The 15,229-nt window shown below is 40.5% G+C and overlaps 2 protein-coding genes across 2 annotated transcripts; one reads left to right on the top strand and one right to left on the bottom strand.

Annotated features, from left to right (window-relative positions):
* Positions 1-7,432: 7,432 nt before the first annotated feature.
* On the bottom strand, positions 7,433-7,741 carry LOC105984875 (late cornified envelope protein 3D-like). Its single transcript, XM_013015189.1, has one exon. It carries the CDS (start codon positions 7,739-7,741, stop codon positions 7,433-7,435), a length of 309 nt encoding a protein of 102 aa, XP_012870643.1.
* A 6,943-nt stretch (positions 7,742-14,684) lies between these two features.
* LOC105984876 (late cornified envelope protein 3D-like) lies at positions 14,685-14,993 on the top strand. The gene has a single exon (XM_013015190.1). It carries the CDS (start codon positions 14,685-14,687, stop codon positions 14,991-14,993), a length of 309 nt encoding a protein of 102 aa, XP_012870644.1.
* Positions 14,994-15,229: the final 236 nt, after the last annotated feature.

Raw genomic sequence — 15,229 nt, 5'->3', positions numbered from 1 at the left:
AAGGGTTGTTGGATCTTGTCAAATGCTTTTTTCTGCATCTATTGAGATAACCATGTGATACTTTTTTTTTTTACAGAGGAATTACAATTACATGGGCAAGATAGCGAGTACATTTCTTATCAAGCATTGTTGCTTCCTCTTTGTTTCCCCTTCCCATCCCTTCTCAGACTCCCCCCCTCCCCCACCCAATTCCCCCCACCCCCCACCAAAGTTGTAAAATTTGTTTTTCGACATAACAACTTGTACATCTCATTGTTGCAATGGGTCCACCTGTATCCTTAGTTAAACGATTTGTTTTTTTCCCTTCCCCTCCACAAATTATACCAACATCAAATACAGTGAAAGCATGGGTTATACCGTGGGGGAGGGACATATAAAGCAACATAGAAATCATCTTATAAATATGTTAGAAACAATTGCATGAAAGGAAAAAAATAAATACTTGTCTTGGGGTTAACCATGTGGTTCTTATCCTTGCTCTTGTTGATGTGATGAATTATATTAATTGATTCACGTATATTGAACCAGCTTTGCATCCCTGAAATGCATCCTGTTTGATTGTGATGTCTGATTTTTTGGATGAATTGTTGAAGTGGATTGGCCAAAATTCTGTTGAGAATTTTTGCATTGATGTTCATCACAGAAATGGGTCTATAGTTCTCTTTCTTTGATGAGTCCCTGCCTGGTTTTGGGATGATGATTATGATGGCTTCCTCCTTAAATATTCCCCCAACCCTTCCCTCACTTCCCTAGATTTTCACCCATAGGTTTAATTTTTTGCCATTTAACAAAGCAATTTATGTGTACAATGCAACTTAATCTGTGTGATCCCTCCAACATCTTCACACCTCTTCAACCCACCCCTTCCCTCAATTTTCTCTATTATTTGGCATATACACTGTCTTGATGTTAAGCTCTACATATTAAAGCCCTAGCATGCATGCCTAGGAAATCAAAAAGGGGTAGAGGAAGGGTATGGTCTATCTGCTTTCTCCAGACTTATATGGGGCTTAGGTGTATAATTATGGAGGGAAAACCCAAAGGCCCAGTCCTCCAATAGAATTTACTGACATTATCAATTTGTCTTGACTCAGTCAATATGCAAAACAACAGATACTGAAAAAATTGGGAAATGTATATGACTTATCTAGCTAGGTACAAGGTAGCTGCTGAGTTTCTTTGTAAAGGTTCTGGGTTTCGTACGCTAATGTATATCATCATTTTTAAAAGTTTTACTTGAAAGTGTGTATATTTAATTTTATATAGATAGATGTTTAGATACATATATCCAGTAAGCTAATTTCTATAACTAATTAACATCTCCATCTCTTTACTTGGTTATCTGTGTTGGATCTGTGTGTGTGTGTGTGTGTGTGTGTGTGTGTGTGTAGAAAGAGAGAGACAGAGACAGAAAGAGAGAAAAAGACTCTTAAGATTATATTCTTAGCAAAGTTCAACTACATAACACAGTGTTAACATTGATTTCCATGCAGAGCATTAGATCCCTACAACTTATTCATTCTATGTAACGAAAATCTGCAACTAATTCAACCTGTTATATCTCTCCAGTGTTCCTTCTTCATATGTCATGCTTCTTCCTGTCCTCCAACCTCTCCCTTTCCTGCTTCCTGCAATACTGGGTCATGTGTTGATTCACTTTAGTCTTGACTGGAAGTTCCTGAAATATAGGGACTGTGACTACAAATAGATAATAAGTTGAGAGTGAGCAACTTGGGGCTTAGAGTGACAGAGATCATTCCTCTCCTCCTTCTATGGGACAATTGGTGAGGGAGAAGTCATCTCTATTTTTGTCACTGCTTTGTCCCTGTTCCTAGTGCAATGAGTGGCTTACTGTGTACTCTCAATAAATTAATAAATTAACATATCTAATTTAAAAATTTCCCTGAATACTCAATGCCAAACCAAACTCAATCATGTTGTTGACACCACACCCTGTCTCCCCCCGCCCCTACAATTTCCGAGAACTCATTTCAGGAGCCCTCAGCACAGCAAACTTCTAAAGGTTCATAGTACAGAATAAGAATGAGCCCCTTGAGATCTAGAACCATCAGTGCCCATCTTTAGATGTTACACAAAGATTAGATGAATAGAATCACAACTTTAAAAAGAATAGTGATGCTTTGAGCAATGTTTTGATGGTAATACACTAGAACTAGAATTCATGCCTGGTTTCCTGACAACAGGTACAGAGCAGTTCATATCTGAACTCCATAGCCTTCCTCTCTCTCACTGAGCTGAAATGTCAGGTATTGACTTAATAACTATTGCTATCACTCTTTTTACCATTAAAGGAAATCACAGCTGCACAGTGTGGGGCAGGGGGATATCTGACAGCGGAGCACAAAAAGGAAGATTGGGTCCCAGGAAAGACCTGGCTGGACTGGAAAAGCTTCTTTCCAATTCAAAATTCCTATGAATTCTTCCTTCAAAATTCAGTGCCAACTTGAATATAGTACTACAAGCAGAACTGAAGAAAAACCTGGAGGTTGGGAACCAAGCAGAGTGAAATAAATAACAATAACAATAAATAAATAATAATAATTAAACAGCTTGTGGTTCCAACTCAAAGCTTCCCAGAGGACAAGTCAACTCCTCAGAGCTCCTCCTGTAGAGGCTGTGGCTGGTGAAATCCCCCTGTACCTCAAGGGCTCCTGGGAGAGGCCTTTGAAGTAGAGTAACCATAGTCAATTGCATAGTCAATTGCTGTACAGAGGGGTTATAGTTACACATAAGGTAATGAGTACATTGCTTTTTTTTTTTTTTGGTCAGTCATGGGGCCTGAACTCTGGGCCTGGGTGCTGTCCCTCAGCTCTTCAGATCAAGGCTAGGGCTCTACCCCCTTGAGCAAAAAAAAAAGGAAAAAAGCCAGAAGTGGCGCTGTGGCTCAAGGGCTTTTTTCTTTTTGATTATGTGGTGCTGAGGAATTGAACCCAGGGCCTCATGCATGCAAGCCAAGCACTACCACTGAGCCACCTTCCCAGCCCTGAGTACATTCCTTTTTGAACAGTATTACCTCCTCCCTCATTTTCTCCCACTCCCCCACCCCCACTACTTCCTTCTTGCCCAAGTTGTAAAGTTCATTTCCAAGGTAGTGTTTATGAGTATCACTGTTGGATTGGTTCACACTGTGTCCTACCATTTCTGTGATTCCCCTTTCCTTCCCCAAATCAGACAAACTTATATACAAGAAAATGGGTACAGAAATCAAAAGCAGTGTCAACAAAGAATTCATAAGGAAATGGAAAGACTTGGAAAATATTATATTAAGCAAAATAATGATGACCCAAAGACACACAGGCTGCTTGGTTTCCCTCACCTGTAATAACTAGAATATGTCTAGAATATTCTTAGCAGAGGATCACAATGGCTCAATAGCTATGTGGATATGACCATAGAAAATGATGCTGACTGAAATGAGCTCCAAGAAATGAAAATAAGAGGTATTTTCAGTGTACTGTTTGCAGTTATTTATTTGTTTCTTTCATTTTTTCCCCAAAAAATCTTTTAAAAGAACTATTCACTGATTTCCTGATCTCCTTCATAAACCTACCCCCTAGTCATCAGGCTGTATGATTGGTAGCATCACCTTGACTAATCTGTATTCTCCACCGACAATGAGTCACTAAGCCTTGCATTCATATCCTACAAAAATCTTTCTTCATTCTTTCTGTTCTCTAAACCCTACTACCAGTAACTGGCCTTCCTTCTTCCTGTCCTCTTTCAAATAGATTTAAGGAGAGGGTGTAGTCAGATCTTTCCTAAGAAAAGGCAGATACTCTAAGACACGGAGTCCTAGAACCTGTAAACCAATGACTGGTTCCTTGGGAATCTGCATGCTGCCTAGTGGGACCAGCCTAAGGAATGGGTGGCCTTCTTGATGCTTCATCTTATGAATAGACTGAATAGACAACAGAAAGTAGCCACCTCAGAGCTCGCCACATGGCCACCCTGAATAATCAAAGATAGAACACCAGAAAGACCATTCACCTGTTTGTTACATAGAAGCCTCCACCTTCTCCATAAAGAGTCATACAACACCTCAGCAGCCAATCCTGGGCTAGCCCAGAAAAAACAGGTTTATCACAAGCCCCTCTTCAGCTTTGACTCCACAGGGAGGAGTTCTTGTGGAAGCCATGGAAACTTCTTTGTAACAGGATTCACAAGCTTTAGAAATAAAGGTAAGTATCAAAGAACAAGGACAAAAGAGGAAAAGAGATATAGAATACAGAGAATCAACCCTGGAATTAAATAGCCTTTAAGCTCAGGATAAAGCACTTCTCAACCTAGCTACTGTTCAGTCTTCAACTCTCTGAGTTTTTGCAAGTAACTGAGTATGATTCAGGCCATATACATCTATGATACTTGGACATAAAATCACCTGCCTGTATTTATCCAAAGAGAAAGAAATCTTCTTTTTCTTTTCTTTCTTCCTTTCTCTTCCTCTTTCCTTCTTTCTTTCTTCCTTCCTTTCTCTCTCTCTCTCTCTCTTTCTTTTTTTCTTTCATTCTCTTTCTGTGCTGGTTTCGAGGCTTGAATTCAAGATCCAGATACTGTCCCTGAGTTTTTGTGCTCATGGCTAGCACTCTACCACTTGAGATACAACTGCACTTCTGCCTTTTTGGGGGGTGATTCATTGGAAATAAGATTCTCATTGACTGCCCTGCCCAGGCTGGCTTCAAACCATGATCTTCAGATCTCAGCCTCCTAGGTAGCTAGGATTACAGACATGAGCCTGGTAAAGAAATCTTCTTAAAGTACTTACCCTTGGTGATTATTTTTCTTTCTGATACTTGTTTACTTTAACCACGTATCATCCACACACATACACAATTTAATTTCAAAAAGAAAAGTGTTTCATTATCATTTAATGAGCCCAAACAAATGCTGAATTGATCTTGCTGGAGTATGCTGTCAACAAGACCACTGGCCCTATGAAACACATAACAAATGCTCCACCACTAAGAAGTTCCCTAGGAGCCTTTCAAAATAGCCATCTTTATTCAGTATCATGTTGCTGTGACTGTAGCTCAAAGGATAGCCATTGTCTGAGCTGACTTGGGTCCTGATGATCTCACCAGTGCCACGACCAAGGTTCTTCAGCATATACTTGTGTATCAAATCCCTGAAAAATGAATTCATGGCTCCCAAACTGGTTTGATGCACCATGTCGAGAGAACCAATGTTTCCTCTACCTACAGCAGTCTCATCAGTTATGAACCATTTTCAGTGGCAGGGCCATATACAATTACTGGTTTGACAATCTAGAGATTTAGCCTGGGGTCGTAGGCATGAAATTTTTTCATGGACCTTATGTCTTTCTTCCTCATTCAAATTAAATTTGTCAATAGCAAGAAAACTAGTGGTACTTTGTAATCAGAAACTCAAATTTGACTGCTTCTGAGTCCCAAGCTTTGCTTTTCATTTTTAATATTAAAAGGCAAATAATAAAAGTGAATACTAAAATGGTATTCTTCATTCTTTACATGTATTAGCATAAATTATTAGTTTTCCAAGTAAACCCTGATGATGACTCCACAGAGAGGCAAGGTCTCTGCTCAGCTATTAACAGAGTTGGAAGTGAACTCAAGAAGTCTGAATTCAAACTACTTTGTACCCAGCTGTTGGAGAGCAACTAGAATCTGACTGATACATCGACCTCCATCCACTTTGGTATACTAATAGATTCTGTGAGTTTCAGATGAACCAGCACAGATTCATTAGTATTTGTGGCATTGAATATTAAACCAGAGTTGAGGCTATATATTCTCAGAAAGAACCAGCTCACTCTTTCGCTCTTGTCTGTTATGTATTTTAATTCTCATCCTTACAAGAATATCTCAACTGTTCCATGAAAAGAAACCTACACTATAATGTAGGTCATAAAGCCTGTTTAAAGGTAAATCATATGATTGGTGGCCACTTCCTCAGAGAATTCTGGCTCAACCAGTGATTTGGCTGGAAGAACAGATGGAATTTTGACCTTCAATCAAGCTTCCTTTTGGCATATGTTCTTTCAGCCTCTGAAGAAATTATGGACCAAAAATACTGGGACAAAATAGGTTTCCAGTTTTCCATTTGTGAAAGAAATCAGATAGCAAGATACATATTTTATTTTATTCAGTTGAATTTTTAGAGTGCTACACTGATTTTTGTTCTTGCTAAAATTCCAGTTTCTCTCAAAAATTCCACTTTGGCTATAAGGCAAAGTGCTTTTGACTTCTGAACTTATTTCAAGAATAAATATTACTATATTGCACAAGTTTACTAGACTCATTCTTCTGCAACATAACTTCAAGACTCAAGCAATTAAAGAAATGGCATTCAGGGCTCACAGATAGGAGGACTACTTGGGAGTAGAGTAGTGATAAATATCCCTCTGTTCCAAAGTTGGGGAAAAGAATCCCAAATAGAATCCTTTGGTCTCTTGATCTCTTGAAAAAATGTACAGGTATGTAATCATTAGCTCATTACAAGATTTTTCTCACATTCTATCTTTTCAGTTTCCTTAGTACTTATCCTCTCTCGCTGTCATTTACAAAAATCCATCAATTCCAATTTTTTTTCAGAATTCATTAGCTTTCCAGCTCAACTCATTCTTTAGCCCATTACTTGTAGTTTGCTACAACCTGCCCTCTTCAGACCCTATCTTCCCATTCTCTATCCCTTTTCCCACCTTTCTGATTCTCGCTCAACTATGGATTTCAATATCAGATCATCTTCATGCCCATATTTCATCTCAGAGAGTTTTCACAAACCTCTCAAGACTCTCTCTTCCACCCACTCTTCTTTTCTCAAAGGTCTTGTGATTCTCTCTGTATGAAAGACAACCTGAGATACTAATTTTCCATCCCAGGATAGGATCATTCCTGCTGGACATACTTGGCCTTTTTTTTTTTTTTGTCAGTTGTGGGGCCTGAACTCTGGGCCTGGGCACTGTCCCTCAGCTATTCAGCTCAAGGCTAGCACTCTATCACTAGAGCCACAGCGCCACTTCTGGCTTTTTCTGTTTATGTGGTGCTGAGGAATCAAACTCAGGGCCTCATGCATGCTTGAGGCAAGCACTCTACCACTGAGCCACTTTCCCAGCCCCATACTTGGCCTTTTATTGCTGAGAGAGGAGCTAGCTACCCACTGAGTCAAGGGAAGAGAACAATTCAGGTAGTGTTAAGAACAAGTTTTATTTCTATCCATAGTCAGACCCGGGTGACATTGTCAGGGGAGAAGTTGCCATTAGGCTTCTAGAAAGCACATGAGCAGAGCCTCCTTCTGAGAACATAGCTCTTCCTTGTGAACACTTCAGCAACCCAGTCTAAGAAAGACAAATTAAGATGTTTGAGGAAGGATGGATCAAGATGTGGCTTTTCCTCGGCTCCCAGCATTCTTCTTTCCTCTGAAACTGCTTGTCTCCGCATCAGCAGCAGCCTCCAGAGCCCTGGCCACAGCCAGAGCCCCCCGACTGCTGACCACTGCCACGCTCACACGAGCTGGAGCTTCCACGCCTGCAGCGGTGGTGGGACCTGCGCCTCCTGTGGTGGCCCAGGCAGCAGCCCCCCTCAGAGGAGCTGGGCCCACCGCATCCTCCAGAGCTTGTAGCACAGCAGGAGGAGGCTGCAGGCAGACATCCTGCTGGGCTCTTTGGGGGGCACTTGGGCGATGGGCACTTGGGCAATGGGCACTTGGGAGGGGCCTGGGCCTGCTGCTGGTTCTGTTGGCAGGACATCTTGGCAGGAATTTGACCTTGAACAAAATAATAGAAACACTTGAACACAGAAGCTCCAAGTCAATTTCTCCTCAGTTTGTCAAGCACCTCCCCCCACCACACACACACACACACCAAGAAAGACAGAAATGTAAACACAGAGGGGACACATACACTTATATTAAAGTATCCTCAAGGATATGAGGTGGGTCAATGTGCATCTCCAATAATATGCTCAAAAGAAGAATGGGAGGAATCCTGCGGTCCCATGACTTGTATGGTTCACATTTCCCTGACTTGTATTGCAGAGGCTTCTTCTCCCCTCCTCATCATTTCCCCCATGGTACCCACTATAGCCCTCTTTCTGCAGTTCTATTTCAGATCTGGGATTGTCAGCCCCACACACTCTTCAGCTGTTTCCAGCTGAGCACTCACCTGGTATAGAGGAGACAGGAGAAGGCTGTTTCTGAGGAGGTTGTGGATTCAGAGCTCAGGACAGGAGCCTTTTTATCCTGTTCAGTGTTGATGATGTGTCACTTGAGCATGCTTCTGCTTTCATAACCAGGAGAGGTGACAGGGCCAAACACTTCCCAGTTACCTTGGGCACATGGTTTGCTGGTTCATCGGTGGAACCAGGATGTCCTTGTGACTGTCAAATTACTTCTTCCAGTCTTCCTCAAACACACTGTCCAATTTTTTCATGAGCATGAATGAATGTCCACTCATTCATAAGCTCAGTCCATTTCACTTCATTCAACAGCACCAATATAGTAATGTTTATGACATATCTCTTACATTGAGACAAGATGGTGCTTAAATGGACCATCACTCAGAAAATAATATATTTGGGCTGTGAAGGTGGCCAGTGGTAGAGCGCTTGCCTTGCATGCTCGAGGCCCTGGGTTCGATTCCTCAGCACCACATAAGCAAAAAGAAAAAAGCCGGAAGTGGCGCTGTGGCTCAAGTGGTAGAGCACTAGCCTTGAGCTGAAGAGCTGAGGGGCAACGCCCAGGCCCAGACTTCAGGCCCCACGACCGGACCCAAAAAATAATAATAATAATATATTTGGCTTGAATTGATAAGCACTTGAATTGTTTGTTTTAAGCATAACATCCCATCATAAAGCCTTGGCCTAGATGGACTCATTGCTGAATTCTAGCAGACCATTAATGAAGTGCTAAAAACAAATTATTCCATAAACTAAAGGGGTAAGGTATACTTCCAAACTCACTCTACAAAACCAGTATTACCCTGATAGCATGAACTATAATAACAACTACAAATAAATTTTTTATGAATATGGACACAAATATCTTCAATATACTACTTGCAAACCAGATTCTACAACATATCAGAAAGACCAAACACCATGATCTAGTTGATTTCATTCCAGGAATGTAAGGATGGTTCAATATACACAAGTCAATAAATGCAATATAATATATAAATAGAACCAGGGCCCAGGGCATGGAGCCGGGGAGGGGAGGGGGGTGAAGAATCACATGGTCATTTCAATAGATATAGAAGAAACATAAAGAAACTTTCAACATTCATTAATGTTGAAAGTCCTGAAGAAACTAGGAATAGAAGGAATATGCCTCTACATAACAAATGTTGTATATGATAAACCTGTAGCCAGTATCATATTAAAGGGGGAAAGAGAATTTCTCTAAATCCAGGAACGTGACAAGGGTGCTCACATTCAAAACTATTGACCATTCAATATAGTCCCTAATTTCTTAATCAGATCAATAAGGTGAAATAAAAGGGATATAAATAGGAAAGGAAGAAGTCAATTTATCCCTATTTATAGTGAAAAGACCCTAAAACTGTACCAAAAAAACCTCTTAGAACTGATAACACTTTAAACAAAGTAACAAGTACAGAATCAAAGTATAATAAGTAGTATCATTTTATATGCTAATAATGAGCACACTGAGAATGAAATTTGGAAGACAATCCATTCACAAGATCCTCAACAACAATTTTTAAAGTTGCATGGGAATAAACTACACCAAAGAGATGAAAGACCTCTATAGTGAAAACTATAAAACACTAAAGAAGCCAGGTGCTGGTGGCTCACATCTGTAATCCTAGCTATTCAAGAGACTGAGATCTGAGGATCACAGTTTGAAGCCAGCCTGGGCAGAAACTCTATGAGATTTTTATCTCTAATTAATCACAGAAATAGCCAGAAGTGGAGCTGTGGTTCAAGTGTTGGAACCCTAGCCTTGAGGAAAAGGAACTCAAGAACAGTGCCCAGGCCCAGAATTCAAGCCTTAGGGCCAAAAGAAAAAAAAAACTAAACTAAGCTAAAGAAATTGTAGAATACACCAAGAGATGGAAAGGCCTCCATTGTTCATAGGTCAACAGAAAATAAATTGTAGCTTCCAATTATAATACAGAGGCATCATAACAGAAACAGCATGTTACCATCACAAAATCGGGCACACAGATTGTTGGAATAGAATAGAAAACCTATAAATCCACTTAGATTCTGCCATCTGATTCTCAATAGAGGTACCAAAAATTGGAGGGCAGATAACTTCTGCCAATGGAGCTAGGGAAACTGGATGTCCATATGTAGAAAATGAAAACTATATTTCTAGTTCTCACATTGTATAGAAAGGCAATTCAACAATGGAACAAATACCTAAACATATGATGTGAAACTTTGAAACTACTAGAAGAAAACATATGGGAAATGCTTCTAGATATAGAACTCCAATAGCTCAAAGAATTTGGGGCCAGAGGTGTTGCTCAGCTTTAGAATACCTACCTAGCAATGCAAAGCTCTGTGTTTGAACTCATTTATAATAAAAGTAAATAAAAGAAATGGCAAATGGGATTGCATTAAATTAAAAAGCTTCTGCATAGCAAAGGGGACAATTACTACAATAAAGAATAATCCACAGCTAATGATTTGTCAGAATGTATAAAGAACACAAAAACCAAACACAAAAAAGAATAAATAATCCAATCAATAAATGGCAAATGAACACATTTTTCAAAGAAGTACAAGTGGTTAATAACTACATGAAGAAATGTTTGATATTGTTAGCCATAAAAGAAACATACATCAAAACCACATTGGAATTCTGCCTTACCACAGTCAGAAAACAAACAGTAAATGCAAGTGAGGATATAGAGAAAAAGAAAGCCTTATATACTGTAGGTGGGGATGTAAATCAGTGAAGCCACTATGGAAATCAGCATGGAGCTTCCTCAGGAAACTTAACTACTACATGATCCAGCTATATTCCCCATGGATATCTATTCAAAGGAATCAAAGCCTGCACACTTATGTTTATAGCAGCACAGTTCAAAAATGGCCAAATTTTAGAATGAGCCTAGGTGCCTATCAACATATGAATGGGTCGATAAAGTGTGACACACACACACACACACACACAATATATATATATATACACACACACAATATATATATATATATATATATATATATATATATATATTGTGTGTGTGTGTGTGTGTGTGTGTGTGTGTGTATAGTATTCAGCCAAAAACAAGATTATGTTATTTGCAGGAAAACTGGGGATCATGTTAAGTAAGTCAAACTCATAAAGATAAATGTCATATATATTCTTTTACAGGAAGAATTTAAAGTTCTGGAGCAGATATTCAAATATAGCAAGGACTAAGTAAGGGGATGAGGAGACAGGAGTTGGGAGGAAGACAGAGAGGGCAATTGATGTGAATATGATCACCTCCAGTTTTCATACATGTATGAAAATGTCATAACAAAAACCCATTATTGTGTACAACTGTTATATGCTAATAAAAATATAGTATATAAGAACTCAAATTCTACAAACTGATTAAAACCCATCTGATTATAACCCACTATATCAAGTATACACAAAATCACTACCACATTTATTAGTGATTTTTAAAAATCTTCTATCAATGATAATTCACCTTTCAGATAAATTCCCCCTCTGGCTAGCCCAGCCTAGATGAATCATGTCCTTCTCTGACCTAAGCCTGAAACAGAAACATAAGGAATGACATACTGACATATCATTTCTCAGGTTGGGTTTTTTTGTTTGTTTGGTTGGGGCTTTGGTTGGCGTCCAAGCCCAGAGTTCAAGCCCCACGACCAAAAAAAAAAACCTATAGAATTAAATGACTTAAGTGAGAACAAATTCCAAGAGGGAGGAAATAGGTGATAGTGGAAAGCTAGATCCTTCCCTAGCTCATTTGGGCTATTATAATAGAATAGTGATCATGAAGTGGCTTCCTAACATTGGAAATCTATTTCTCACAGTTCTGGAGGCTAAAAGTCTGAGCTCTGGGTACTAGAGGTCAAGTTCTAGTGAGAGGCTCTATTCCTGAAAAATTGTTTTTGTATCCTCACATGACACTGAGGTCTAGAAAGCTTTCTATTGTCTCTCTTTTTTTTTTTGGTCAGCCTTGGAGCTTGAACTCTGGGCCTGGGCGCTGTCCCCCAGCACTTCAGCTCAAGGTAAGCGCTCTACCACCTGAGCCATAGAGCCTCTTCCAGTTTTCTAGTAATTTATTGGAGATAAGAGTCTCACAGACTTTCTTGACACAGCTGGCTTTGAACCTTGATCCTCAGATCTTGGCCTCCTGAGTAGCTAGGATTACAGGTGTGAGCCACTGGCACCGGTCTTACTGTCTCTTTTATAAATATATTAATTTCCATTTGTGAAAGCCCCATTTTCATGGCCCAAAGGCTTAGCATCCTAATATCATCATAGTAGGGGCTATAATTTTACGTGTGACTTTGAAGAGAAATAAACACTTACTTTACAACAGACGCTCAGGCCAAATTCTAAGCCTGGAGAAAACAGTAAATGGTTTCTCACATCAAGATCTTATACCAGAGACCAGACAGGCTTTGCATAAGGTCCAGAGTTCCCTGAAAGTGGTTGCCTTCTTAGGCTATGCCCATTTCCTACCCTGCATCTTCCTCAAGCCTAGAACACTAACAAAGCTGGCAGCATTTTTCATAATGTACGTTTTATAGCCTTATCATATAGTGTGTCAGAAAGACATTCTCATTATCCATCTTTGTGAAGTCCCTCATCTGAGCAATAGCTAGTTGGTAGAACAACAAATAATGTTAGTAAAGTGGCCACTGAGTCAGAAAGGAATCGAGGGGTAAGACCCTTCCTCCTGTCTTACCATTTACCATCCTGAGCTGCCATTTCCTGAAACCAAAGGAGAGAGCCAGAAAAGTAAAATGAGAGAGAGAAAAACTAATCCCCTTATATATGATTCTTTCTCTAGACCGAGTAACCAAATTATATAGGCTTTGATATTCACAAAAGAATAAGATACATTCACTGTAAAAGTATTTCATTTAAGGTGTCATAAATAATCCTGCATTTTCTCTTCTCAGAAAAATAAAAGATTATTGCTCTGCACAGTTATAAATAGGCCCTAAACAGATACCTATATTAGAATAAATAAATAGTATACATTAATAAAAATATTACAATTTAAATACGGTTTACAAAGGCTTAGCATACTAATACCATCACTATGTTTTGCTTGAGTTCTTGGCAGTTATTTTTCTGTAAAAATATAGGTAACAAATGGTAACTTCAAATGAGAAAAGCTGACAGCTACGTAAGTAGATTTCATATGTATATATACAAACTTCATATATTGTTGTCTGTATTAAATTGTTCTACTCATCAAACATCAACTCAGTTCTACCTCCCTCTTCTCAGGAGCTCCATGACTGGATTCCTGGGTGCCATGAAATCTTCTTCGGAGCCCCCATATCACCTAAACGTCTTAAGCTCATCCCAAGAGGTTATGAAGAAAGGCTTTGGTTATATACTCATATGCCAAGATATATTGGGTTACATGTAGAGTGAAATAAGGTTAATATCAAATACATAACCTCAAGCTTGTGGACATTGTACACAGTTGTATTACAGCATTTAGTACATAATATCTATCTCTGTATTTACACACATATTAATATCTCCATGTCTTGCCTGGCAGATCAAGAGCTACCCAAGAAAAGTGTCATATTCATTCATGTGTGGTTTCTTTCTAGCAAAGCCTATGGGCAGAACCTGGGTTAAGAAATGTGAGATGAGTAAATGCTGGAAAGGGGGTTGAATGGGAGCCCTGAGCCCAACTAAGTGAGATGAAGGCTGAAAGGCATCAGAACTTCCTGGTTTCCTCTTGTAAGACAGCAGAGTAAGGGCACAGGAAGACGATGAGTAGATGATTGTCACCATGTCCTAGCTGTCACCGCCCCTGGTGATGAAAGCCACAGGATGCTCAGGCTGTGCATCATGAACCGTGCACAGGATAAAAAGGGCTCCTGCTCTGAGCTCTTCATCCACAGCCTCCTCAAGGACAGCCTTCTCTCCTCCTCCTGAAACTCTTTTGTACGTAGTAAGTACGTGGCAAGGGATAAACCATCAGCTGGGAATATGTGTGTGTGTGTGTGTGTGTGTGTGTGTGTGTGTGTGTGAGAGAGAGAGAGAGAGAGAGAGAGAGAGAGAGAAGCCCAAACTTCAGTGGGGAAGAGAGAAGGGAAGTAGAAATAACAGGAAGAAGACTTTGTCAGGAATCTAAGAAGAAAGGAAGGAGATAAAGTTATAAACAAAAACCTATGGGACTCATCAGAAGTTCTGTGCATTCAGAGTCTTGGCCCTATGTCCAAGAAACTCTCCAGGAGACATTCTCTGAACAAACAATTTTGCTTCAAGATTTTGTAGAGACAGAGGATCTGGGATTAGGTTAGAAACATTAGCCTTCTCTTTTGGAAGCAAAGTAGAAAATGTCTTGCTGCTCCGTTTCCATTTTTCTTTCTGAAGATCACAGTTCACGAAGCAGCCAGTCTTAGGAATAAGGACTTTATAGAATAGAACCCTTCTCAGAGGACACACTGGCCTAAGGCTTTTGCATTGACCTGTTTTCCTTCATCTTTTCAGGCTCACCGACTCCCACCAAGATGTCCTGCCAACAGAACCAGCAGCAGGCCCAGGCCCCTCCCAAGTGCCCATTGCCCAAGTGCCCCTCACCCAAGTGCCCCCCAAAGAGCCCAGCAGGATGTCTGCCTGCAGCCTCCTCCTGCTGTGCTACAAGTTCTGGGGGATGCGGTGGGCCCAGCTCCTCTGAGGGGGGCTGCTGCCTGGGCCACCACAGGAGACGCAGGTCCCACCACCACTGCAGGCGTGGAAGCTCCAGCTCGTGTGAGCGTGGCAGTGGTCAGCATTCGGGGGGCTCTGGCTGTGGCCAGGGCTCTGGGGGCTGCTGCTGATGCTGAGACAAGCAGATTCAGAGGAAAGAAGAATGCCAGGAGCCTAGGAAAAGCCACATCCTGATCCATCCTTTTCCAGCACCTTACTTTGATGTCATAGGCTGCACTGGGGTACCCTGGTCCAGGGTTCCAAACTTTCCCAAAGGCCTCTCACTGGCTAACATCCAAGAGCTGGTGATTCTCCATCCCTGCTCAAGTGAGGACTGCACATGTCCTGAAGGTCCCTGTGCCTGACC

Source organism: Dipodomys ordii, unplaced genomic scaffold (assembly GCF_000151885.1).
Source record: "Dipodomys ordii isolate 6190 unplaced genomic scaffold, Dord_2.0 Scaffold26, whole genome shotgun sequence".
Taxonomy (NCBI): domain Eukaryota; kingdom Metazoa; phylum Chordata; class Mammalia; order Rodentia; family Heteromyidae; genus Dipodomys; species Dipodomys ordii.
The sequence above is the reverse complement of the archived record's forward strand: the minus strand, read 5'-3'. Positions and strand labels throughout refer to the sequence as shown.